Consider the following 27,095-nt stretch of genomic DNA (forward strand, 5'->3'; position numbering starts at 1 on the left):
ACAACGGAGAGCTCTATGTCAACTCAGCATTGAAGCTGCATTCGATACCGTTTACGCCAAGGGTTAAATATGGCTGGAGAAGGTAGTAGGGACTGACAAAAATAAGCTGCAAAGATCAAAAGAAATAGTACATAGGCCCCGACTTATCTCCCTTTATCAAAAATAGATATTAGGTTCCTTAGAAACACTTCTTCAGTCATCTTTTATGAGGAGCTGGGAAGAGGAGTGGGTGTGAAGGCCACAGCAGAGGCTTGCTGAGTGAAGTGTGCAGGCACGTGACCAAGTGTCACTTTTACTATCAGTGAGGAAGACCCCCCTGCCAGGCTTGGTGGATTCCTTGGTCCCTGGTATGCTGGTTGTTATCTGAGGGAATGATGGATGAACCTGGGAAGACTTTCAGTGAAAAGATCTTCAAATAATGAATCAGAGATGTTAGGTACCTCAGTCAGATCTGGGGAGAAATCTTTCATTTGCTACTTAATCATCATTGGTAACAGTTAACCAGGACTGTTCTTGTCAGTATCACTAGTCATCTTAATGCTGACAAATGCAAGAATCACTACTTATCTTCTCTGACCTCTGAAACTTTCAACCAGCTGCCCACTTCTCCCTTCTTGAAGCATTTTCTTCATCTGGTTTCTATGATAACACGCTCTCCTCATCCTGGTGTTTCCTTGCTTGTACCTTTTTTCATTTTCTGTGTTGCCAACTCCCCCGTCTCTTTGGTTTTTAAATGTCGTCTGGGCTAAGGGCTCATTCCTGGACCACTTTCTTCTCTCTATAAAAGGCTTTTTTCAGGTGACCTGTGCCATCTATGGCCTCAAACATTAATCTGTATGCCAGGGACTCTTGGTACCAGTCTTGCATTAATTTTTCTAAAAGAAACTATTTCCATAACCTGGCATTGCCCTTCCAGAAAGTCAGATCCGAACGCATTCTTGGCAGATCCCTTAAGTGTTTCATATAATTCCTTTTAATTTTTCTTTATCTTGATTTTGGAATCCTTAGAATTGCATTAGCAATGTTTTATTTATTAAGCTGCCTTCATCCTTTTTTGGAATGATGGGAGGTATAATTTAGTTAATTGATTTAATTAGGCTGTGGCTTCAAAGACCCCCTGTATTAAGATTGACCAGTTCTAGACTTTTTCAATACCATGTACTTGAATTTATAACTCCGTTATGGGCAGTCTATTCTCTAAAAGTTAACATCTTGTTCTATTATCATTTACAAAAACAGTTGGAGCAATGCCCAGAGCAGACAAACACAAAGCTGAAAATGTGTTTCAACCAGGTAAGCTTCCTTTCAGAGTAGTCATTTATATTTTAAATGATCCTGTGTTCCAAAGGAGAAAGAGTGTACATTTCCAACTGTTAGAACTGGAAAGGAATCAAATTTGCAAGCATTTATCAAGACTTAGACTAGCATGTAATATCAAGTGCCAAAAACAACATCATTCTGAATTTTCAAATGCAAAATGTGTATAACACAAAGCATGTGAAACACTTGGGAAAAGGCTCTATTTTGAACCAGAAACATGGTATTCTGAGTCTTTTGAGAGTTACAGTCACTGAAATGCTGATACTAGCCTAAAGCAAAAATCATTTGTAGATTCAGTTATAAATTATTTCAGGGATTTTAATATCGTTGGATTACTTTTGTATGCTGATGTTATCAATAGCCTTGTTTCTGACTTTTTTTATTATGAAAATAATCATTAGGATAAATAATCCACAATACAAGAAAATAAAAGGAATTCAAAATAATCCATCTATAGTCCCAAACTCTGTTAGATAGGGTTCTCTAGAGAAACAAAAACACGAAGAAATAAATAGCTAATTAGTCCACAGAGCAGTGGGCTCGGTTCAACTCACTTCCATGAGACAGTTAATACATTGGCAGTTCTTCAACTCACGAGGGCTGCTGGGTGCAAATCAAGGAAGCAAACAGCTGAGTCTTCTGTACAGCAATGCAGGCAGTCCAGCCAGAGGCAGCAAACAGCAGGGTAGGTCACCAACAGTCAGCCAGATGACATGGTCCGACAGTCCCCAGCTCAAGTGATGTACGTACCAGCAGTGTGGAGAAGCAGGTCTTGAAGGAACCTCAAAATACAGCAACACAATCCACAGGTTGGGTGTCCCACAGGTATTGTAGCTTGCAAGTTGAGGCACAGAACTAGTTAAGGCAGTCACACACTGGTCCAATCATCAGAGAGCAAGAGACATAAAGGCTTGCTGAGCCTTTTATCTCTTTTCCCTTCAATCAAACTGCAACCTTATTAATCCTACATGTGTTTATTGGCTAGGTTGGCACAATAAACCTACCTATCACACAAACCAATCCAAGATTACTCTAATTCATATTTTAGTATATTTTATACAATTTTCATACTCTATATCTAAAGAAAAATGATAGAATTTTTTTCTTTACAGTCTTTGAGCTATACTGTGTACTTAGTTCCTGAAAATTTCCTGAAAAAAAAAGAAGAGCTTATAATATCCTTCAATTCTGCTGAGGAAATATCTCAAAATGTTGTATATTGCCAGCATCCTCATTTTATACTTACAGGAACTAAGGCTCCAAGATGTGAACTATGTCAATTAACGTTGGAGTCTGGATGGCGACTCGAAGTTTCCAAGCTCATTATAAAGCTCCGAACCTCACAACTTTTCCTGATACTAGGATCAATATTGAGACACTCAAACGTATTGCCTTTCAGTCCATTCAAATTGACAGCAGCCCTTTGGAACAGGTTAGAACTGCTGTTGTGACTTTCTAAGACTGTAATTCTTTACAGGATTAGAAAGCCTCACTTGTCCCCCTCCTGACTGAGACTCTACATAAACACTTAACTTGTGTTTTCCAAAATCTGTGCCAACTCCATCACTGCCATAGATGCTAGAACCTTCTTCAAGAAGCTTCCACCATCTGCTGGAAAACTGCCATGACAGCATATGGATCTATAAGAAGTAGGAAGTGACTAGCACTCTCTGGGGCTGTACTCCTGACTAAGTTCCAGAGAGTGTTTCAGTATCTTGGTCTTATGATTTAAATAGAAGGGTAAATTTCCCAAAGGCAAATCGCTGGCCAAACTTAAAATCAAGATCAGAACTTCATACAGGTCCTTACAAAGGCTGCATCACAGTATTCCATTTTAAGGATGTACTTGAATTTAACAACAGTCACTGATATGTTTTCTTCTGCTGTCTCAAACCACATGCCTCTTGAACTGTGAGGGGCAACTGGAAATGAAACGAGGTTGCATTTTTTAGTTTATCGCAATTTCAATTGAAAAGTGAATTTAGTTACTTCTAAATAGTATTTAGTTGGAGCAGTAATAATTGAATGGTTTCAGCTTGATAAATCACTTGTCAACATTCATTAATGGCAATGAAAAGGAAATTTACTTTCAAAGTGTTTGACCTTTTTTCAAGCACTAATATTATTTCCATCGATTCATGTGAAACTCCCATTGTACAAGAACAATTCGAGCTGTGCACACTTTACCCTCACAGTAATTTTAGAGTACAGCATCACTAACTCTGCTTCAGTAATGAAGTAAGAGATTCAGAGAGGTTGTGGGCCAATGACGTGCTTCATGGGAGCGGGGGATTCAGGATATAAACCCAGAATTTTCTCACTCCAAAACCCTTGGTACACCGTTTTCTTTCATATCACTCATACAGACTTCTGTACAGTGAAATCTTTGTGTGTGAGATATGTTTTATGTGTGGTTGGTGGGATCTACTCAAGGTTGACTTACTTCCCTGCCAGGAATAATCCCAACCAAGAACCTGGGACAACCAGCCTGAAGAACTACTAGTAAGGGTTTCTGGATATCCCTCGAGTTCTTTCTCTGTTAGGGAAGCTTGGTCTAAATGCTTAAGTAATAAAACTTAGAAATTCGCAAAGTGTTAGATTGCCATGCGTCTCTATATAGGTCCTTTAATGATGCTTTAACCATGATGCTGTTTTCTCTTCTTAAGCAATTTAATTGGCACTATATCCATATATCATACAATTCAGTAGTTCAATCATATCAGGAAGACTTGTTCAATCATTGTCATGATCAATGTGAGAACATTCTCTTCTTCCTTGTACTCCTTGTTATTCATGCAATTATTTTTTTCAATTGTTGCAAAAACATATACAACAAAATATTCTTCCATTCAACACCTTGACATGAACAATGCAGTGTCACTGTTCATACTCTCTGTGCTATATGACCATTGTGGATAGCCCTCCCAAATTAAACATGATGCCGCTTTCCACGTGCTTGACCCAAGCCAGGGTATTTTCATTTGCCTCGTAGACATATGACAGCTGTCCACGGACTAAGAAGGCTGAAGAAGAAACCATGCATTTGAATTGTGGTGCTGGCAAAGAATAAGGAGAGTATCATGGGCTGCTAAAAGGACAGCCCGAGCTGTCTTGAAAGAAGCGTGGTCCACAAGGATGGCAAGCAGAAGTCTTCTTTCCGCTGCCCCTCTGCTTTCCCAAGCACACTATCCTTCTCCAGGAATGATCTCGCCGGCCAAATTCAAGTACAGGAGACCAGTCTCACCCTACTTGCCTCTAAGGACCACTACTCGTACTCTGCTTCTTCCCAGACAGACGTGTAGGCTCTTTGGGCAGTGCAGGGTACTTGAACTTTCTTCGCCAGCACCATAGTCCCAATGCATCAATTCTTTTTCTGCCTTATGTAATGCCCAACTTTTAGATGAGGGGATTGAAAATACTGTGGTTTGGGTGAAGCACGCCTTAGTTCTCAAAGTGACGTCTGCCCTTTTCAACACTTTAAAGAGGTCTTAGCAGATTTGCCTAACGCAGTGTATCGTTGGTTTCTTAACTGCTGCTGCTGCTGTACGCATTGATTGTGGATTCAGGCAAGATTAAATCCATACCAACTTCAACCTTTTCTCCATCTATCACGAGGTTACCTCTTGGTCCTCTCGTGAGAATTTTGGTTTTATTTACACTGAGCTGCAGTCCAGACCGAAGGCTGTAGTTCTTGATCTTCATCGAAGGCTTAAAGTTCTAACTTTCAGGAAGCAAGGCTTCATCATCTGCATATCACAAATTGTTAATAAGACTTCCTAATCCCATTTTCTTCTTCATGTACTTAGTTCTTTGAATTATCTTCTTGACATACAGATTTAACAAGTGTGGTGAGAAGATACAAGCTGGACGCACATTTTTCTTTATTTGAATCTGCGCACTATTACCTTGCTCTGTTTGAATGACTAGTTCTTGTGGTATGTACAGTTTCCACATGAGCACAATGAAGTGTTCTGAAATTTCCATTCTTCTCAAGGCTATCCATTGTTAGTTTTAGTCCACACAGGCAAATGCTTTTGTATAGGCAAGAAAACACAAGGAAACATCTTTTTGGTGTTCTCTGCTTTGAGCCAAGAGCCATCTGCCGTCAGCAACTTGTTTCAAGCCCTCATATGCAATGGACTTGGATTTCTGGAAGCTCCTTGTCTATGTACTCCTGTAACCATTGCTGAATGATATTCAGCAAAACTTTAATTTGCAGGTGATATTTAAAATATTGTTTCTCCCCCCTTTCCTCCCTAGTCCCCTCCTTTTTAATTGGCTAGCATGTGTACCCCTGGATTTGGTCTGGCCGCTGCCATACTGCCTGGACCTCAACCCTGGAGTCTTTATATCCAGGAGCTTCCCTGTACATGAGTTTCTGTGGGTTTGTTTCTCTAAAATACCCAGACTAACACACTGCAGTTCACCCTCATCCTATCCCTCAAAGACACCTTAAATCTAACCAAAACCTAACCACAAGTTAACCTTCACCCTAAACCTATCATCAAACCTAAGCCTAACCCTACAACCAAACCTAACCCTAGCCATACCCCCCCCAAAATAAAATAAAATATTGTTTATCGATTTCCATATTCTGTGGGTCACCTTTTTTGGGGAATAGGTGCAATTATGACTCCTCCAGGCAGTTGACCAGATAATTTTGCGCAGACGAGTGAGTGCTCCCAGTGCGTCATCAACATGTCAAATACTGGTATTCCATCCATTTCGGGATTGCTGCTTGTGTTAATGCATTCAGTGCAGCTCCGACGTCTTCCTTCAGCACCATTAGTTCTCGATCATATGCTGCCTCTGCAAATGGGTGGGTGTCACCAGTTCTTTTTGGTATAGTGACTCTACATATTTCTTCCTTTTTAAAATGCTTCCTGCATTTTTTATTATTTTCCCCATAGAATTCTTCAATAGTACAAAACAAGGCTTAATGTTTCTCTTCAGTTATTTAAGCTTGAGATATTCTGAAAATGTTAATTTTTAGGTTTCTAACTGTAGGTGCAAAGGCACGTTTCATTGTGATAATATATTTTGTCTTTTGGAATTTTCTGTTCAGCTCTTGGATTTCGTCCTTTCTTCCATTTGCTTTAGCTGCTCTACATTGAATGACAACTTTCAGAGTCTCTTCTGACATCAACTTTGACTTTTTTCTTCCTATCTTTTTATTTTATTTTTTGCTCTTTTCATGTCCGATGTTTTTGTTGTCATGTCACAGCTCAGTAGGTCTTCTACTGTTAGTGTTTAATGCATCGCGTCTGTTCTTGAGATGCTCTAGAAGTTCTGGTGGGATATGCTCAAGGTCGTATTTGGCTCTTTGGGGCTGGCTCTTATTGTCTTCAACTGCAGCCTAAACTGGAATGTGAGTGATTGATGGTCTGTTCCACAGTCAGCCACTGGTCTGGTTTGAGCTGCTGCTATTGAGCGTCTCTTCTTACACATGTCGTCGACTTAATTTCTGTGTATCTCATCTGGAGAAGTCCACGTGTATTATCATCATTTCTGTTGTTGTAAAAAGGTGTTTACTCTAAAGCAGTCATTGACCTTAACAAAATTCTATCATGTGATCTCCAACGTTGTTTCTAACACCAAGATCGTATTTTGTAACTACCGTTCTATCCTCTTTGTCTCCAAGGTCCACATCCCTATCATCAATAATTATCAATGCACTGTGCTTACATGTTTGATCGATTTCAGATCTAAGAATTTGGTTGTATTATTTGACTTTATCTTCCCTGGCTTCAGTGATCAGTGTTTACTTAAATTTGAATAATAGTTGTATTAGCTGACTTTGTATGCTTGTGTTAATATTGTGTTACAGACAGCACTGTGCTTCAAGATTGATCTTGAAATCTGCTTTTTGATAACGACAAAATCAAAATGTTTCATGAAAACCTTAGTGGCCTTGAGGACCTCAACTACTGTCTGACCTTCTTTCTTCTCACAAGGCATTTGGTCAGCCAAAATGAGCCTCGCCACGCATTTCTAGCCTGCCTTGATTGGCCCGCCTCTCGATGTTTGCCCATGCTGTCCCTTAGAATGCTTTTATTTATGTCCTAATCCAAGCTGATCTCTGGAAATATTGTCCATGCTATTAGGAGCCTGGTCAATGCGATCTTCTACACAAAACATTTCTCAGTCTCTCGATGTGAGGTTAGTCTTCATCTATATGTGTTCTAGGAAAATATTACAGCTGTGTTTTAGCATTTATTAAATTTTCTTCTTTGTATTTTACTCTTTTCTTATATTTCATTTTCTCTCATTAGATTATAAACATTTTGAGGTTAGGAATACTCTGATCAAATATTAAATTTTATATGCTAAGACAATACCTTAGAGTGCATCTAGAGCTGGATAAGCACATTGAATCAAAGATAATTGTTTCTACTCTAGACCTGCCCTTATAAATATGCACAGGCAAACCTCTGTGTATCTTTCACAGAGTCCACAGATGTTCTTGCCCCCTTCCTCTCCCTCCCCCTCTATACTTAAAAAAATAAGTTCCTAGAATTCCAAAGCCTGGAAGTCATAGACTTGGAATTCAAGGCAGAAAATTAAAATCCCAGTTGAATATCCGCTTTCAAATTTGAATTGCATTCTGCACTAATGGAGTTTGGGAAGAATTCTATTTTGGATCAGCCGCAAATACCTCTACAATAGTGGATTTAACCAGCAGAACCAAGCCTCTCATCTTGTTACAGTTCTCTATTCGCCTTAATTACAATGTTAATACAAGCAGAAGGCCTTTTTCATTGAGTTTTGAAAGCTGCCAAAATTGCGACTTTTTATAGAAACCTCCTAAAGCTGTTACCCTAAGAAAAGTAAAAGGAGGAATCAGGAAACTGACAGACAACGTTCAAAGAGAGTTCAGTTTGTTGGTTACAGAATAGTGAACTTTGAGAGACTGACTTTGCCTTTAAATGCAAAGAGCTGTGTAAAGGTTCTTAATGTAACGATGTAGGGACGTTGGCTTTTTCCCTAAACTTTTTCTTTTGTATTCACCAAAGGTTGCACAACTATTACAAAGAGGTTTCCTGTCCTACTCACCCAATTCCCCCCATACTTATGTCTCATATAATTATAGTACAGTGTCAAATAGAAATTGATAAAATATACAAATCGTTTTATATTTTATCAAAAGTATAATTTTTATGTATAAGGAAGAATTTATATCAAAGAGTAATTGTACACTAAGAAAACATCCCAGCCCAGCCCAGATCAAGTTCATAAGTCCTATATTAGACCATAAGTCTGATAATAGGCGATAAAATCACTCTTCAGACTCACGCAGTCACATGGGATGATGCAGAATGCAGGAAGATGACAGGCTGGTGGGTGCAAACTCTTGTGGATCCAATGGCAGTGAACACATCTCCAGGGCTCTGGCCAGCATCAGCATGGCTCCATGTGGCTTGTTAATAGGAAGGCGAAGCAGCAAGAGTGTGTGGGGGGGAGGGGGGGCGTTTCCAGGGAAAAAGATAAGAAGTTCCCAGAATCCTCATGAGAAGGCAATGCCCACAAGGAGGCATCACCAGGCTATGACCTGATTGACAGGCTAAATCCACCCTTACGCCTATTTATCAAAGTGACATGCAATTATGTAACTACCACAGTGCTTTTAAGCGGAAATATGTTCTTTCACAGACCTGTAGACCAGGAGTTCAAATTAGGGTCTTCACCAAACAAGATACAAGCTCCCATATCAACTATGTCGGTACATAGTTGATAGTTACTTCCCATCTATTTTGTTTACATCTTCTTTTTCTATTTTTGTAATCATTTTATTAGGGGATCATACAATTCTTATCACAATCCATACATCCATTGTATGTCAAGCATATTTGTACATTTGTTGCCTCAATCATTCTCAAAACATTTGCTTTCTACTTAAGCCCTTGGTATCAGCTCCTTATTTTTCCCCTCCCTCCCCACTATCCCTACCCTCATGAACCCTTGATAATTTATAAATTATTATTATTTTGTCATGTCTTACACTGTCCTATGACTCCACTCACCCACTTCCCTGTTCTGGCCCCCAGGGAGGAGGTTATATGTAGATCCTTATAATCGGTTCCCCCTTTCTACCCCACCTTCCCTCTACTCTCTGGTATCACCACTCTCACTACTGGTCCTGAAGGGATCATCTGTCCTGGATTCCATGTGTTTCCGGTTCCTATCTGTACCAGTGTACATCCTCTGGTCTAGCTGGATTTTTAAGGTAGAATTGGGATCATGATAGTGGGGGTGAGGGGAGGAAGCATTTAAGAATTAGAGGAATGTGAACATTGCATAAATTTATACTTGTGTGAAACATGCAATGATGAAACATACAAGTGTAAGTTTTTTCAATGTTCACATTCACTGAAATCAGATACAGAACTCCCATCATGCATTTATAGAGGTCTAAATACAGGCATGTACATATGTAAATATATTTATATATAATGATGGGGAAATAGATCTATGTGCATATATTTATAGGTTTAGTATTAAGGTAGAAGATGAACGTTGGACCTCTACTCAAGTACTCCCTGAATGCAAGAACTCGTTCTATTAAACTGGCACTCCACGATGCTCACCTTCCCGACATGATCACAGAAGGCAAAGCAGGTGCATAAGCAAATGTGGTGAAGAAAGCTGATGGTGGTCCGGCTATCAAAAGATATAGCATCTGAGACCTTAAAGTCTTGAAGATAAACAAGCAGCCATCTAGCTGAGAAGCAACAAAGCCCACATGGAAGAAGCACACCAGCCTGGGTGATCATGAGGTGTTGGTAGGATCAAGTATCAGGCATCAAAGAACAAAAAAGTCATATCGTGAATGAGGGGGACAGCAGAGTTGAGACCCTAAAAAGCCCATCTCTAGGCAACTGGACATCCCTTTACAGAGGGTCACAGGGAGGAGATGAGCCAGTTGGTGCAGTATAGCACCTATGAAACATACAGTTTTTCTGTAGTTCTTAATGCTTCGTCCCCCTAACTATTATGATACCAATTCTACCTTACAGATCTGATTAATATAGACTGGAGGTTGTACACTGGTACATATGAGAGCTTGAAACACAGGGAACCCAGGACAGATACACCCCTAAGGACCAATAATGAGAATAGCTATAACAGGAGAGTAAGGGAAAGGTTGGTGAAGAAAGGGAGAACCAATCACAATGATCAACATACAACTCCCTCCCTGGGGGACAGACAACAGAAAAGTAGGTGAAGGGAGACATCAGACAGTGTAAGACATTGAAAAATGATAATTTATAAATTATCAAGGGTTCATAAGGGAGGGTGAGTGGTAAAGGGAGGGCCAGAAAATGAGGAGCAGATACCAAGGGCTCAAGTAGAAAGCAAATGTGTTGAGAATGATGATGGCAACAAATGTCAAAAACAAAACTCCCATCACGAAAAGGACCTCTTCTGTGTTACTACTCCTTTATGGTCGGAGCCATCTGTTTTAGGGTAGAAAGAAACCCCAGTCTCCTATAGGAGAACATTTATTAAGCTCTAAAAGGGATAAAAACACAAAGACACAGATACATCATTTCAATGAGGGATGCCATTAGCAATGCAAGGTCAAAATGGCTTCCGTGGTTTCAGTCAGGATGCTAGTTAAATAAAGGCTGCAACACATGGAAATTCATGGTTGGACGCAGATCAATACATCACAATCACAGATGGGGCTTCCGGAGCAGAAACAGGCCCATGATGGAGACACACACATTATGTGATACAGAAGGGCTTAGAAAATTGCTCTAGAGCCTTCTTACCAAAGCGGTCAGATCAAGATTGAGAGGGCATGACTCGTGACTTCTCGACCCCTGGTACTCTCCCTAGTACAGGGACCTTTATCAAGGACACATCCAGGCAAGCTCCTACAAGAAATCTCATTTCCTCACGTCCAGCTCCTGGCACACTAATATGTTTCCCATTTCTATAATTTTGTCATTTCAAGAATGCTACATAAATTGAACAAGGCATGTCCCATTTATGACTGGATTTTGCACTCCACATGATATCCGTAGGATTCACTCCTTAATGCTGAGCAATACCACTTTTTTTCCAAATGATTTTTTTAACATTTATACTTATTTAAAGTTTTATTTTTTTATTTATTTGTAAGTATTTGGGGGATGAGATATCTAGAGATTTATCTTTAATAACATCTTATTATGTTTTCATGAACCTTTACACACAAAATTAGGACATTGGATTTCCATTTCATTATTTCTATCTGTATTGTTTGGCAGAATTCATTACATTTTCCACAGTGTGTCAACCTTTTCTTTAATTTTGTTCTGATTTTCCCATTTCCTGTACTTTAGGTCCCCTGTCCCCTTCTCTTCTTTGCTTCTGAATCATCACTGATCTCTGGTCACATACAAATGAGTGTTTAATGGATCACTGTATTCACAGGAGATCTTTATTTTATGTGACAATCTGATAACTTTGCTCAGAGGAGAGCACTGGTTCAGAGTTCAGAGAGTATATCAGGACAATAGTATCAGAAGTTCTCTAGTTTTGATTGAATCACCGAGTATAGGCTTTGAAAAGAATTTTAGTTTTGTTTCGCATTTTTTTTTTTTACCATTCTACCATGATCTTTCTACTGATCAGAACAGTTGGCTGTGGTAGCCCCTCACAATAACATTGATCTCCCACGCCAATATAAATTTTGCTGAAGATCATACTGCCGCACAAGCAACAGTTCATTGCCAGGGAATTGCCAGATGTTCAGGATGGATTCAGAAGAGCATGCGTACCAAGAGATATCCTTGCTGATGTCAGATTGATCTTGGCTGAATGCAGAGAATACCAGAGAAATGTTTTCCTGGGATACTTGGCTATGCCGAGGCATTCAAATTGAGTGAATCTAGACCAACTCTGGATAGCCTTGGGAAAATTGGGAATTTCAGAGCACGTCATTGTGCTCACAGGAACCTGTACATAATTCAAGAGGTAATTGTGAGAATAGAAAAAGGGCATTCTTCATGGTTTAAAATCAAGAACGGGTTGCATCGAGGTTGTGTCCTCTCACTATACTTCTTCCATCTGCATGCGGAGCAAATCGCCGGAGAAAATGAATTATGTGAACAAGAATGTGGCATCAGGACTGGAGGAAGGCTTATTAACAATCAGCATAAGACATTCATAAGATACAAATTGCTTGCTGACAGTAAGGAGGACTTGAGGCACTTGAATATCAAAGATCGTAGCTTTCAGTCGAGCTTTCAAAATCCTCACAAAATTTTAGCCTTCAAAATCCTAACAGCAGGACCAATAGAGAACACCATAATAAATGGGATAGAGGTTGACGTTGTCAAGGATATTTCTTTCTTGGATCCACAATCAGCGCTCATGGAAACAGCAGTCAAGGGCTCAAAAGATGCACTGCACTGGGTTAATCTGCCGCCCAGGACCTCTTTAAGGTGTTGAAAGGCACAGGAGTAACTTTGAGAACTCAAGCTATGGTATTTTCCACTGACTTATATGCCTGTGAAAGTTGGACATTGAATGAGGGCGACGATGGGCTGCCAAAAGAACAAAGGAATCTCTCCTGGAAGAAGTATAGCCAGAAGGCTCCTTCGAGGCAAAGATGGGGAAGCTCTGTCTCCTGTACTATGGACATAATATCAGGAGAGACCAGCAGATCCTGGAGAAGGACATCATGCTCAGTAAAGTAGAGGAAGGCCCTTGACAAGAAGAAGGGACACAGTGGCTGCAACAGCGGCCTCAAACACAGTAACAATTGTGAGGGGGTGCAGGCTTGGGTGGTGTTTATTTCTGTTGTACACAGGGTCGCTATGAGCCAGAACCAACTCGATGGCATCTAAACAACACCATCACCACCCCACTATTTGTGCTGTGTGTTGAGCCCTGGAAATGCAATAGTAAGCAAGGCCAGCTCCTCACTCTCATAGAGTTTACATTGTAGAGTGGGAGACAGAAAACAAATGCGTAAATAAAAAATGATATGTTACATAACGATGGATAAAAACCATAATGACATGTACTATTAAACAATCGGTGGTATAGGAGTGAATTTACCCCCATGGCTTAGGTTTAATCCAAATAATAGACAAGCCTATAAGATGAAGCATAGTACTCGGGAGGGGCACGCACTTAGGATAATTTTAGATCAGAAGGGGCAATATTTGTCCAAGTACAAAGGTCTAGCAAAGAAGGAGGAATCGAAATTGGGAAGAGGAGCAAGTAGGATAAGTGATGCTACCATCCGGAGATGAAAAGAAATGGCGTGGAACAAAATGTGTGCGGCTCGTTGGATGAGAAATTGATTTGCATTATGAACCCCAACCCATTTCTCAGTAAAAAATTTTAAAAGATTCTAAATATATAATTTTAAAAAGACCTTTACAAGTCAATCTACAAGCTTTCTAATTAGCTGACCTTTAACAGATTCAATTAATTTTAGATATAGGATCAATGTTGGGCAATATGGAATGTTCTTTGTGCCCCAACCTCAAAGATTCCTATTAAATGAGCACTGAAAGAATAAATAAATTCAAGTCAACTACATTACCTCAAGGCAATAAGTCTCTTTGTTTTTGTGGAGAATATACACCCTTCTCTCAGTTCTCATTGCCTCTGTGCCTTTCATAGGTACACATAGAACTTTCTACAGCAACATGTAATATTGCGCACCTGGCACTTTCTCCTCCTAAAGACTAGAACTGTCTGAAGACAAAAACCATAGCTTTATACAAGGGGGCTTCCAAGTGTTGGTGGGAAAATTCCATTAACTTTTCATCTAAAATTTCCATGAACTTTTTGAAGTAGCCGGGTGTATCTTTGTTTACCTATAATTAGGTTCAATGCTTTGAGTTTGCCATATACGTTGTATTTATTAAAGAGCAAAGAGCACTTATTATGTATATGATCGATTTGCTTATTTAATGGATTTCGTAGAAAGAAGAGAAATAGATAAGGTTAATACATGCCTCAAGATGATGTGGGCAATGTATGGAAGGACTGGGTCCAAATTGGCAAGCAAGGCTTGGAAACTCAGCTATTAAAAGACATCTCCTTATCACATCAACATTTCTTTTTCACATCCATATTTAAACGTTTGCCACAGTGATATATTTTTCAGAAAAATCCCATGATCCCAGAAACATGTTGATACAAGCAATTAATGTCACCTTCAGATAAATGCATTTGACCTCTCCATTGCCTCTTTCTATTTTGTGAGTGCCTCAGGTACTGCATGAGTTCTTGGAATCGAACCAGGAATCTTGAATTAGCAAGCATCGTACATGTAACTCTCTGTAATCTTTACATCAGACAGGGAACTGGAAGAGGTAACGGGAAAGGGAATCACTCTCACTGTAGTGTCTGTGCGTCCTTCCAACTGCTTCAGGCTTGGGTGATAAGTGACACTATCTGCCCGCGCCTCCCAAAGCCAGTCCTTATCCGTGGCTAGTTGGTGCTTTTGAAAGCAGGTCACAAGCAACTGCTGCTTTGTGCTTGGACTCATCTGACGTCACTAGTGGGAGAACAAATCCAACACTTACTAGATTACTTTTCTTCATTCCAAAGGAAAGGTCTCCAATCGGCCTTGGTCTTTGTCTCCCTTATTATACAGGGAGGACTTCAAACATTGTGGAAAATTCCTTAATTTCATTACATTTTTCCATCAAAACCTCCTCAGAGTTACTAGACTATTGCATGTTTTTCTCCTGTCCCATCTCAATTAGGTTGTAATTTCCTTAGGGCATCAATATATACTGTCTGTAACATTTCTACACAGAGGTGACACTTGGGATGTACACGTAGAATTGGGAAATGACATTACTTTGTGTATTAGGTGTGGAAAATAATAGTCTAGAAATTCACTAAAACTGCTTTTCAAAATGTCCTCAGATCCAAAATGTGTTTATGGTTCAATATGAGAAAAAACTAAAGAGCAAAATGCAGTCCATTATCTCTGATGCAGTCAGAAGGGAAGCGATTGATGAAGTCTCTCTGAGACAATGTGAAGAGAAAAGAAAACTCACAGAAGACAAGCTGATGAACCTTCGTGTAAAGCTGGCAGCTTTGCTACAGAAACTTCACCTGGTGAGTAATGCAGGTGCGTTTGAATAGTCGGGATAGAGAAAGCATCAAGTAGCTTCTAGTCCTAACTCTCATTATTGACCTTGGACAAGTCACTGAGTGCAACTTATGCTCACTGCTTAAAATAATAAAATGAACCTCGAAACTATGTAAAAGAGCATCCTAAAAATAGTATTTTCCCTTAAAATTGGGAGTTTTTGTTGTTCTATATCCATTGTAAAAATAATCTCTTCAATTGCTTTCTAGCAGAAATATGTTTAAAATTTTTTTTACAAATAATAATGCCTTTTATTTTTTTATACTAATACATAAACAAAAACAGACCATTTTAATCTTAGAAGAGAGGTTGTAGAGGCTGGAAAAACACTGTAAATGTGTTTGATTCCCAGTTTTGTTGGTATACGTCAATACAAAAAATTAGTTTATAATATACTGAACTCATGAGAAATAGCCTGCCTTCTACTATAGCACTTAGAAGTGTTAGCTGGAATGTGGCAAAAATAATAGGTAGATAAAATGAAAGGTCTTCAATAATCTCATGGAAAATTCCATTTTCCCATGAACTTTTTAAAACACCTTTGAGTGAGTGAGGAATCTTGGTGCAGTGGCTACTCATTGGGCTGTTAACCACAAGGTCAGCAATTCGAAACCACTCTGAGGGAGAAAAACAGAGCTTTCTATACCGATGATGCATTACAGCAGTGGTTCCCACCTTCCTAGTGCTGCAACCCTTTAATACGGAGGAGCCGAAGCGGGCAGAGTGGGTCCAAATGGCAAGCGAAGCCTGGAAACAGCCATATTAAAAGACTTCTTATCGCATCCACATTTCTTTATCACATCAATATTTAAATCATTTAAATATTGATATATTTCTTCAAGAAAAGCCCCATCATCCCAGAAACATGTTGATACAAGCAATTAATGTCACTTTCAGATAAATGTATTTGACCTCTCCATTGCCTCTTTCTATTTTGTGAGTGCCTCAGGTACTACATGCGTTCTTGGAATCGAACCAGGAATCTTGAATTAGTAAGCATCGGACCTGTAACTCTCTATATTTTTTACCTCAGGGCGACCCCCAGTTCATAAAAGTATTTTCATTGCTACTTCATAGCTGTAATTTTGCTACTGTTACAAATTGGGTGACCCCTGTGAAAGGGTCATTCCACCCCCCAAAGGGGCCATGTACGACCCACAGGTTGAGACCCACTGAGTTATGGTATCAGAAACCCACAGGGACAGTTTTACCCTGTACTATAGACTCTCTGTGAGCTGGCATCAACTTGATGTTAGTGAGTGTGGTTTGGGTTTATGTTTGGGATGAGAGGGTGAAAGAGTGAGTGAGTGAGTACGTGAATGAGCCGAGTGAGTGAGTATAACCAAGTTTCAGATGTCTTTCTGTGCACACTAGAAATAAAATTAGAAGTCAAAGTCAGAGGATGTGGCATTTTGAGCAGAGAAATAGGCCCTGCGATCTAGATTATGGTTTACTCTTCCAGGTAGGTTCCTTCCTAGCCATGAAAGCGAAAAGAACCAGAAGTGAGTTCCCTATAGAAATCCTTACCTGGAGGATTGCCATTCCTTTTAGGGGTGAGAGTCAAGGCACCTCACTGTACATTATCTATCCCAATCCTGAATGAGGAGTGCGGACTTCAGAGCCAGGCTACCTGGGTTTCATCAGTCCTGGCTGCAAACATTAATTCTAGGTAGAAGACTGTGCTGTTTTAATTAATGATCTCTCTTTTACTTCCCTGGGTTCTGAAATCCATTTCAATGACTACACGGGACTCAAGAGACAAAATTCATGGTTGAAGAATTAATTAAGGAAGTCACCAATTTGCAATGCCAGTGAGAAATGATCAGGGTTGAATTATCAGAACATGTTACAAAATTCTTTTAGGTCTGCTGATAACCACTCAAAAGGACATAACACTCCACTGGAAGCCTCAACCTGAAAGCATACAGCTCAAGCTCTGTGGGTCAGCAAACCTAGCTCCCTGAAATAAGTGGCCAGAGGCACCCAATTCCAGTAAACCTCAGGCTAAAGGAACAGGCTCCACTCCCATGGGCCAGCAAGCTCAACTCCCCAATTAAGTGCCCAGAGGCATGCCACTCCAAAAGCCAGTTTCCTGAACAATGACACACTGTTCATTTTCTCCCTGGATTCAAAACTCCATCACTTCCCAACATCTGTTCCATGCTTTGGCTCATGGTACTGCTGCTCCTCCTCACAGCTGTCTTCTGGGCCCAAGAGGTCCATTATGCAGGGACCTCGGGTCCAAAGGATATCCTCCACTCCTGACTTTTATTGCTAAGGACACCCTTTCTCCTGCTTCTCAGAAGACCCCCTTTATACCAAGCAGGGTGGCATTCCAGGGAATCCTGTTCAAAAGTACAAGTGAATCCTATCAGTATTCCTCTACCCTCTAATCAAGCGGTTCTCAACCTGGGGGTCAAGACCCCTTGGGAGTCGAACGACCCTTTCACAGGGGTCACCTAAGACCATATTTACGATGATTTTATGTACTGAGACATGGCTCCTCTACTAGTCTCCAGGCAGGTCCGCCCACATGCAGATATGCCCACATCTGGGGTCACCACAACATGAGAAGCTGTATTAAAGGGTCACAGCATTAGGAAGATTCAGAACCACTGCTTTAACCAGACCCAAGCAGGAAAAGGTAATTTAATAGAATTGGAGATTTGAGCTAGAAAAGACACATTAAATAATGTACTGCCCCTGCAAAGACTATCACTTCTTTAATGTCTTTTGGATTTATCTGGGATTTTTTTTACATTGTGTGAAAAATGAAGGGCATAATTTCTATCCTCCTTTTTACTTTTTTGGTGCTTAATTTGAGGATATAGTAAAAAGGGAAGTCCCACACCCCATCAATAGGCTAGGCAATAATTAAGATCTTACATGTATGAAAATGTTTAAAAGATGGTTAGTGCTAAGAGTTTTCCAATCATGGTAGTTTCATTTATGCTTCCATCAACAATAGTATTTGAGCCAATCCTTGCTGTGTACAGTTGCTCTCAGAGTAGAACTCCTTGAATGCTAGGTGAATGGAGCTCTTTGGGGTTCTGTGACTGCAAAGGGTGTCAGATGGTTTTGTGTATAAATGATCTACTGTGAAACCTGGCACTTGGTCCATTTCACTGATGGTGGTTCCTTCACTATTAAGAAATATCAAGAAGACAAAAAATTATTTGTCATAGAAATGAAATATTGTGCATCAATTTACGATGGTAAATATGATGGGCTTTCTCTGTAGCAGATCTATAAATGCCTGGAGGAAAAGTGAAATCAGAGTTTGCTGTTCCTTCTGTGCAAAACACCCGGGCTTTCCCAGATAAGTCAGGGTAATTTTGCTAGTATAATTTACTTATTCACAAGTTTGGTATGGAGATGAAAGGTTTTGGTATATTTACCTCGTGTCACTGGAGAAGTACTCAAAGAATCCCACCCAATCACATTTACTCTCATCCTTAGCTTAGAAGGTCTCTGGTTTACATCCCTCATTGCTTGAGCAACTGTAGTGGAACAGGACAGAAAAGCAGAATGAGGTGCACCAAAGGCAGATGGGGTGGGACTGGCATTCGAAGAAGCTGGAGAAGGAATTAACTTGAAGTATTAGGAGAAAGTCTAGTAAAAAGGAAGCCTATCTATCCCACCCATGAATTAACAAGCCCAAGAAAGGAGTTGAATTACTCCAGTAGGGAGCTAGGGGGGAGTAGGTCGGGAAAGAAGCAGCAATTCAAGGGTTGGGGGAAAAGATACTGGAGTTATACTCAGTTAACATGGTACGTCGAGCCATAATCCCTTAGGTAATGTGTAATATATAGTCATTCGGGATTTCATATGCCTGTGGCCATGGTTCCATTTTTGGAGGGCATGGTCTTCTAACAAACAGGACTATGATGAGACGATCGAGTTCTGACCTTAGGAGAGGCTGTTCATTGGATCACGCTGTTTGCTTAATGGTGATTTTAGTGACCGTTGCTCACAGTGCCTGTGAGGAATTAGATGCTACAGCTGAGAGGAGAAAGAAAACGGTTTTGGAGTAGCCTGGGGAAAAGCCTGGCTGATTAAGAGTAGTAGGAGGCCAGTGCCCACGGAAAACATCTTTCCAGAGGCCCCAGGTCATGTGTGTATAAATAAGGTATAGTCAAGTGGGGTGGGGGGAGAATAGATTAATTCTTTGGGGTTAAATTTGATTGCACCATAGAATGTCCTCTAAATGACCTTTCCCTTCATGGGACTGGTAAGAAGGTAAGGGAAAGTACAGGTAGGAGTCACCTGTGAATAACTGTGAAGAGCATTTCTGCAGGGCCAACCTGCTGCATAGAAAACGAGTTCACTGAGAAGCAAGAGGTGTGGTCTCATCATTGGCAAGGGCCGGGAGGTGAGTGGGTACATCCACTGTCTTTAGCATCTGGACTACCCCTGCTGGACTTTTGGACTTTGGACTGAACTGCACTCCCCACGGCATGCAACGTTTCTTCGACCTTTCATGAGCTCTGTAGAGACTCCCAGAACCCAGAGCCCTCAGGGAAGATCCTCAAGGGAGTTGTGGGAGACACGTGGAGCAGACTATCATTTTACAAGAGTTGGGCTTTTGAAACTTTTTAAAATTTCCATCTTCTAGAGACTAGTTTATTGCTTCTTATAAAAGAAGTTATTACCACAATGCTTATGTGGAAAGAGGAGACACAGAGAAGTCAAATTTGGCCTATATTTCTATTTTTGTAAATAAAACTAAAGATTCTTAGTTTTTAAAAAGGAGATGCGAACCTGTAATTAAAAAGATTAAGACTTTTTTTTTGGTGGGGTTGGGGGTGGTTTGGGAATCTAATAAATATTATAAAACAGAGAAGGAAAAACAAAAAATAGTTGGACTAACCTCTACTAGAGGGGGAAAAAGGACAGAAGCATGAAGTGTGACCATGAAATGAGATTAAATGCAAAAACATTTTGAAAGGTTAAAAGCATTATTCAAATGCAAAGTGGATTTTGTTGCTACATAAATCACCAGGAAGCCCTTTCAGAGGCTTCTTGGATTTCAGGAGTCAGCCTGTAGCATCTTCCCCTCCCATAATTCTTATTTCTCTTTTCCAGGGTGATCCGTCAGCTGATCCAGAACACATTGACAGTTATTTAGAAGCTTTGCTTAAAGAAGATAATCTCCCTTTTCAAAATCCTTTAAATAAAGTGATTATAGAGTCAGGGCATAATTTCCCTTTTGGGAAAAAATAAAAGTGCTTCTCAAAATTAAAACTCAAAAGACATTTCCTACTAGAAAATGTTAATAAGAGAATTTTCCAAAACATCTCTCTTTGTTACTGTTATTATAAAGGTTGTCCTATTTAACACTAAGAAAAGTTAATGTTTAAAAAATTGTGACAGATCATAACTTACTTCATAATCTTATATTCTCTTTTGTTTTCTCTGAAACTCTGTGATTCTGTAATTCTCATGCGAGATACCAACAAAAAGTAAAATTTTATTTATGTTTCAATTTTTTCTTTACTTAAAAGATTGTAAAATAGTGAAAATAGTGGTCATAAAAATTAATATGCAAGGGATTGTTGAATCATTTTCTCTCAAAATATTTGGAAACAATATCTAGAAATTATGCCATTTTTCAAAATATAAATCCCCAAAGAACCGTTCAAGATAAGGCTATATGATAGTTTTATTGTTTAGTTACAGTAAAAGAAGAAGCCTCTTAGACATCATGTGTCTGTGTAAGTGTATATATACATCTTTATATACTGTCTGTATAAGGAATTTTGTTTTCACAATGTTCTTGATAACTGTTTTGTTTAGAAGTATCTGCAACTTTTGACCAAAAAACAATAAATCACTCAGTGTTTGTTTGAAGAATTGTATCATTTTAATTTTATGTATGTATATATATGCACACAGTACAAAGGTCAGAACATATAAAATAGGATATGGTGAAAAGTTTTCATTCTATCTTTGTCTTTTGCACATCATTCTTGACAGAATGCACCGTTTTAATTGTTACTTGTGAATTCATCTAAAAATAATCAGTGTATATAAAAACATATTTGTCAATATATACCATTCCTTACTATCCAACTATCTAATTATATAGCATTTTACATTTAAGACAACTTTGTAAAATTATCACCTGTTCCCCTTGGCAATGTCAGTCTCACATGGATCTCCAGCTAAGCCTGAAGTGCCTGGACTCCACCCAGAACCATATTCCGGAGGCCCTGAGGGTGACTGCTCATGGGAAGGATGGTAGCTAACTGGGCACAGGATCCTTTCTCCAACTCGTCTGTGATTTTTTTTTTCAGTTTAACCATGGAAGGTACAAGGTGACAGACAGCAGGATGATGGTAAAATCCAGGCAGGAATGAGGAGATGAGCTAGGGCCGAGAGCTGCAGTGGGGGCAGGTGGAAGGAGGCTGGTGAATCCACAATGTATAGGTCAGGAGGTGGACTGGAGGCTTCTGAAAAACCAGAGGGGAGGAGGGAGAATCAATAAATAAAGAGAAAGCTTTACCAGAACATCTATTTACATATTGGAGGTGAGTCACAGCACCAAAGTCATACATATTGGAGTCAATACCAAAGAAACTTCTTTCGATTGATTTGCTACTCTCACTGTACCACAAAGGAAGGGCCAGTACATTATCTAAGAGCACTTGCCAAGAAACTGGGCATCCTAGGCCAGCCAAGTTAGTACATATTAGTTATCATTCCTATGCATGGTCATGGCATCGTCAATTAACTAAGTTTTTCTACTTATCTATATTGCCACCTTTATTATATGTTAAATTCTTATTTTCATTTTTATAAAGAAAATACCTTGTTTAATTATTTCCATTCTTTTTATGATAGGCTCATTTTTATAAGGTTGACTAATAACTTTATAGATCAATATTTTTCTGTTTATCCTAATAAATTTAATGCTCATTCAATCTTAAGATCAACCTTCCCAAGTCCCTGCTGCCCCCCCAATTTTATTCGTATTTTATTGAGTTTTTAATAACAATATAGATTAACAGAAGAAGCTGATACTTTAAAAACAGTGTCATTGGCATATAACTCACATAACATACAATACAGTAGTACAATCTTATTAAAAAGAGTTGTACAATCAATTTTAGAACATTTTCTCCTTTCTTGTACTCAGAGTTATCAGCTCCCATTTTTGCCCAATTTCTTTTCTCCTATCATGTCCCCCCAAAAAACCATCAATGTAGTCACCGTCTCTACAGTTTGACCTAATCTGGATTTTATACGCAGAAAACACAACAAAACCCACTGTATTTCACATGATAGCAAAGCTAGTCATCCCCCTGGTCTGTGGTCAGAGGGGGTTCATTAGAGGATCCCTGGTTGGACCCTATGCATGGATTTGGGGATCCCAGAGCCTTCTGCAAACCATGTGTCACAACTTAAGCTCTAATACCATTCCCTCCAGATTTGGATTTTATTATTTATAATCCTGGGATCACTGAGGCTGGTGTGCTTCTTCTGAGTGGGCTTAGTTGACACCTCTTTGTGGCTGCTTGGATTGCAAACATAGACAATTGTTGTCGAAAGCTATCTAGGGCTATCTGATACAACAGGTAATAGAAGTACCAGATGACCCAGCACTACTCCTGTTGGGCATATGCCCCAAGAAAGCAAGAGAAAAAACATGAGCTGACATGTGCTCCCCTATGTCTATAGCATCACAATCTACAACAGCAAAAACCTGGAAACAATCGAAATTCCCATCAGTAAAATAATAAGGAAATTCTGGTGTATATAGACATAATGGAATACTATCCATCCATGAAAATTAGAAGCCATGAATCACTTCATGATATAAAAGGCACTAGAAACAATTATGCTAAATGAAACCAGTCAATCACAAAAGGACAGATATTCTATGAGTACACTGCTATAATAATAATAAAAAGATAGCCTTCTGCCCTGAGGGCATGTACTCCACTCATCCTGTCTCCCAAACAGCAAGGTAGAGAATCCATGACTTATATAGATCATCCCTCTACCTGTGCACCTGAAACACTAGACACACAGACTGCACCTCGGCTGAGGTCAATTTTCAGGATGTGAGGAGAGAGCCATTCAGTTGCTGCTGCACAACACTGTGCTGGGATCACGCCAAATCGACAGGTACTCTTATAAGTGTGATAAACAGATCCTACTGGACATTCAAGACAGGATGGCAGAAGGAAGGCATATCTGTCTTGGAGAAGGCGATCACATTTGTGGGGTGGGGGGCAAACGGGGGAGCAATCTCCCATCCAGAATTGATACAGTTTGATAGGAAGTCTTTCCAAGACCAAGACATACATTTTCTTTTTGTTGTTGTTGCCATTTTTAACTTTTAATTAAACCTCCACGTAGCTTCAAGCCATCAGGACACAGGCCCCCCAACACCCTTAATCTTCTCCTCAGCTCTTCTGCTGAAGAATTTGACTTTCACGATAACAGGTTGCTTTGGAAGCTTACCCTTCCCCAGAACTTTGTAGTAGCCCATCCATGATGGGAGTAGCTCCAGTCTTATTTTTGGCAGCATTTACCCTGGTCTGCTCACTGACCAAGGTCCACAATTTATCAAGGTTCACAGTTGGGCAGAAGTTCTGGATCCTCTTCAACTGGTAATGTCACATACTGACTTTTCCAAAGTAACCTGGATGGTATTTGTCGAAGTCGATCCTGTGATGATGCAAGCCACCAGCATTACCCCGGCCTCCTGGGTGCTTCCTGTGCTTCCCAATGCGGCCATGGCCGTGGCTCACGTGGCCCCTAAGTTTGCGGGTCTTCCTCAGTCTGGAGGGCATGTCGGCTGCTGAGACAAAAGAGCTACATTTTCATCTGTGCATTTTCTTTTGTGTCCTCCAGTATTTTAAAGTTTTCTTCAAATAAAGATGGTACACGTATTTATTACAATTAATGATATATGATAAATGAAGACTTTCACATTTTTAAGATTGGTTAATGATTTATGATAGCCATCAGGTTCCTTATTTTTAAAACTTCAATAGTGTATCAAATATAAGAATTATCTTAATATTTCCAATAGTTTTATAATTTTCTTTTTCAGCAGCAAGTAATAATTATGTAGATTAGAAAAAACATTTTATGTGAAGACAGTTTCTGAATCACTTATTTTTATACACCTGATCTACCCAATGTTGTCCTCACACGGGGATTTTCTAACACCCTGGACAATTTTCATTCGTATTCGTTGCCATCATCCGAGTGCATTCTTTCTTCAATCTAGAAGTTGGTTATTAATGAATATTGATGTTAATAAGTCAGTGCCTCTGAATAATCTCTGGCAGACAATTTAGAAAGAGTTTGAAGCAAGACCACCCCAGAGAAGATTCTAATAGGATACCCTACATATTTTCTCAAAAGAATATTCCGCAGTGCTGAGCCCTCACACTTTCACCTCTGCATAAGAGATCTCATCTACTCAAATGATTTCTACCATTTCCCTCAGGTGCCTTGGTGACACTGGGGGTTAGGCATTGAGCTGCTGTTCTTGCGAGATCGGTGGTTTCAACCCACCAGCTCCTCTGCAGGAGAAAGATAAGACCACATGCTCCTCTAAAGAGTTACAGTCTCAGAAAACCTCTGTAGAGCCACCGTGAGTCAAAGTGGACTGAAAGCAGTGGACATTTATCATTTAATTATGTAACAAATTTCTACTGAAAAACACTCATGTTAGAAATATAATTAATTTTGTTCGCCATAAATACTGTCACTTCCCATCAAGGAAGTTCACCTAAGTTCCAGTGGCTCTAGCTCCTTAGGAATCAAGGGGTTAAAACAAGTATTCAGCATCTTCAAAACCTCTCCGTAGTAGTTAGCCTCAGCTGGAATCAGCTTCTCATCGTGCTGGGAGAGGGAGAAGACTCATCAGTTTCTTCTTTATAACATTGTTCCATATTCAACCCAAATCAACAGACAATCCTACATGGGTGCTTAGTGTACCTCAATGGAAATTAAGGAGCCATGTGTATTTCAGAAGAGATTATTTCTTTTCTGAGTAAACTGGGTGGGGCAATTTGCATTGGGAAAAGCACTGAACATTACTTATATGAACTCGCAAGGGGAGGATACATTGGCACTATGTTCCTAATCAGGCACTAATGACCATGTTTCTGTCCAGCCATTGATAACCCAGACCTTAAGCTATAGAGAACTGGGACTTAAGGCTTTGTCCTTTCAAGGTACACACCATCCTTCAGAGCCCTTAGAAGAATCCAATTTGGAAACCCTATCAAGACAACTTGACTTTACCTTAAACATACTTATAGCACATTAAGGGAACTAAAGCTTTCCCTTGAACTTCAGGCTGAAATGCACTACTGTGAGGAGATCACTATTCAAAGGTAATGGATTTGAAAGTCACTGGACATTGCTTCAAATCTCTTGCTTTGAGGGCACTCAATAAATGACGATTTAACAATTATTTGCTATTTTCTACTTTCTTTGCTTTTTTGTGACATCTTAATCCAGCAGGCATAGTTCTGCCCTAGTGAATTGGCATTATTGAAAGTTTGGCCAATCTCCAACCATGTTTTTATAAATAGATAACTTAATCTGTACAAGTCAGCAATCCATGTATTTTAATCTAAAAAACTGTCCTATACATGTATACATTCCCTTCTTGACAGTATATTAAATTCAATATAATTGACTAAATTAATGATACTGTCACTACAATTACCATATAACCCATGGAGATAATGTATACTGTTCCCCAATAAAATGATAATGATGTTTCCGAAGTGCACTGGGGATATATATATATATATATATATATATATATATATATATATACAACCATAGGTATAGGAATGAAATTTGACCTTGCATTGCTCGTAGCCATAACCTAAGAATAATTAATTATTATGCTGTGATCTTACTCGATATTTGTCTGCATGAAAATATCACTGACAATATGGGTGCTATTGAAAACAATGTTGAAGAAATCAGATGCTGCCTGGCTATCAGAAAGAATAATGTATAAGGTCTTAAAGGTTTGCCTTTAAGCAGGCAGCCATCTAAGCAAGGCATCAGGTGAGTCCACATAGGAGATGCACACTAGTGTGGTGATACAAAGATGATAAGTAATAAAATCTAAGACCAGAGCAGGGACTCTATTAGAGCTTAAATTCGGAGCACTAGGTTTGCAGAGGGTATGGAAGGCAGTGAAACCCAAAATCCACTTGCAGGACCGCCATGTGGATTAAGCCTCAGGAGCATCCCCTCTGACCATTGACCAGGCATTTGAATAGTCTCGCTATCAAACCGAGTGCCCTGGGAAGTGGATGATGTAGATGCTGTTATCATAGGTCCCATCGAGTCCATTCTGACCGATAGGCAGGAAAGATAAAAATCATCAAGGATTTCGTTTTACTTTGATCCACAGTCAATATTTTATGAAATTGTTGTTGTTAGGTCCCATCAAGTCAATTCCTACCCACAGCAACCCTGTGAACAAAAGAGTGAAACACTGCATGGTCTTGCACTGTGCTCACAATTATCGTCATGCTTGCTCCCATTGTTGCAGGCACTGTTTCAGTCCATCTCCTTGAGGGCCTCGCTCTGTTTTCCTGCCCCTCTATTTTGCCAGGCATGATGCCCTTCTCCATTCATACTGACAACATGTCCAAATCATGGAAGACCA

General features: G+C 39.6%; 1 protein-coding gene and 1 pseudogene across 1 annotated transcript in view; one reads left to right on the top strand and one right to left on the bottom strand.

Annotated features, from left to right (window-relative positions):
• MORC1 (MORC family CW-type zinc finger 1) overlaps window positions 1-20,656 on the top strand; it is a 224,168-nt gene extending 203,512 nt beyond the window's left edge. Inside the window, exons 25-27 of the mRNA XM_075542961.1 lie at window positions 1,240-1,293; window positions 15,205-15,399; window positions 20,519-20,656. Of these exons, the coding sequence (XP_075399076.1) occupies window positions 1,240-1,293; window positions 15,205-15,399; window positions 20,519-20,656 (387 nt within the window). The remainder of the gene's footprint in view (window positions 1-1,239; window positions 1,294-15,204; window positions 15,400-20,518) is intronic.
• A 3,151-nt stretch (window positions 20,657-23,807) lies between these two features.
• On the bottom strand, window positions 23,808-24,234 carry LOC142440662 (large ribosomal subunit protein uL15 pseudogene; annotated as a pseudogene).
• Between the last annotated feature and the right edge of the window lie 2,861 nt (window positions 24,235-27,095).

This window comes from Tenrec ecaudatus, chromosome 2 (assembly GCF_050624435.1).
Source record: "Tenrec ecaudatus isolate mTenEca1 chromosome 2, mTenEca1.hap1, whole genome shotgun sequence".
NCBI lineage: Eukaryota > Metazoa > Chordata > Mammalia > Afrosoricida > Tenrecidae > Tenrec > Tenrec ecaudatus.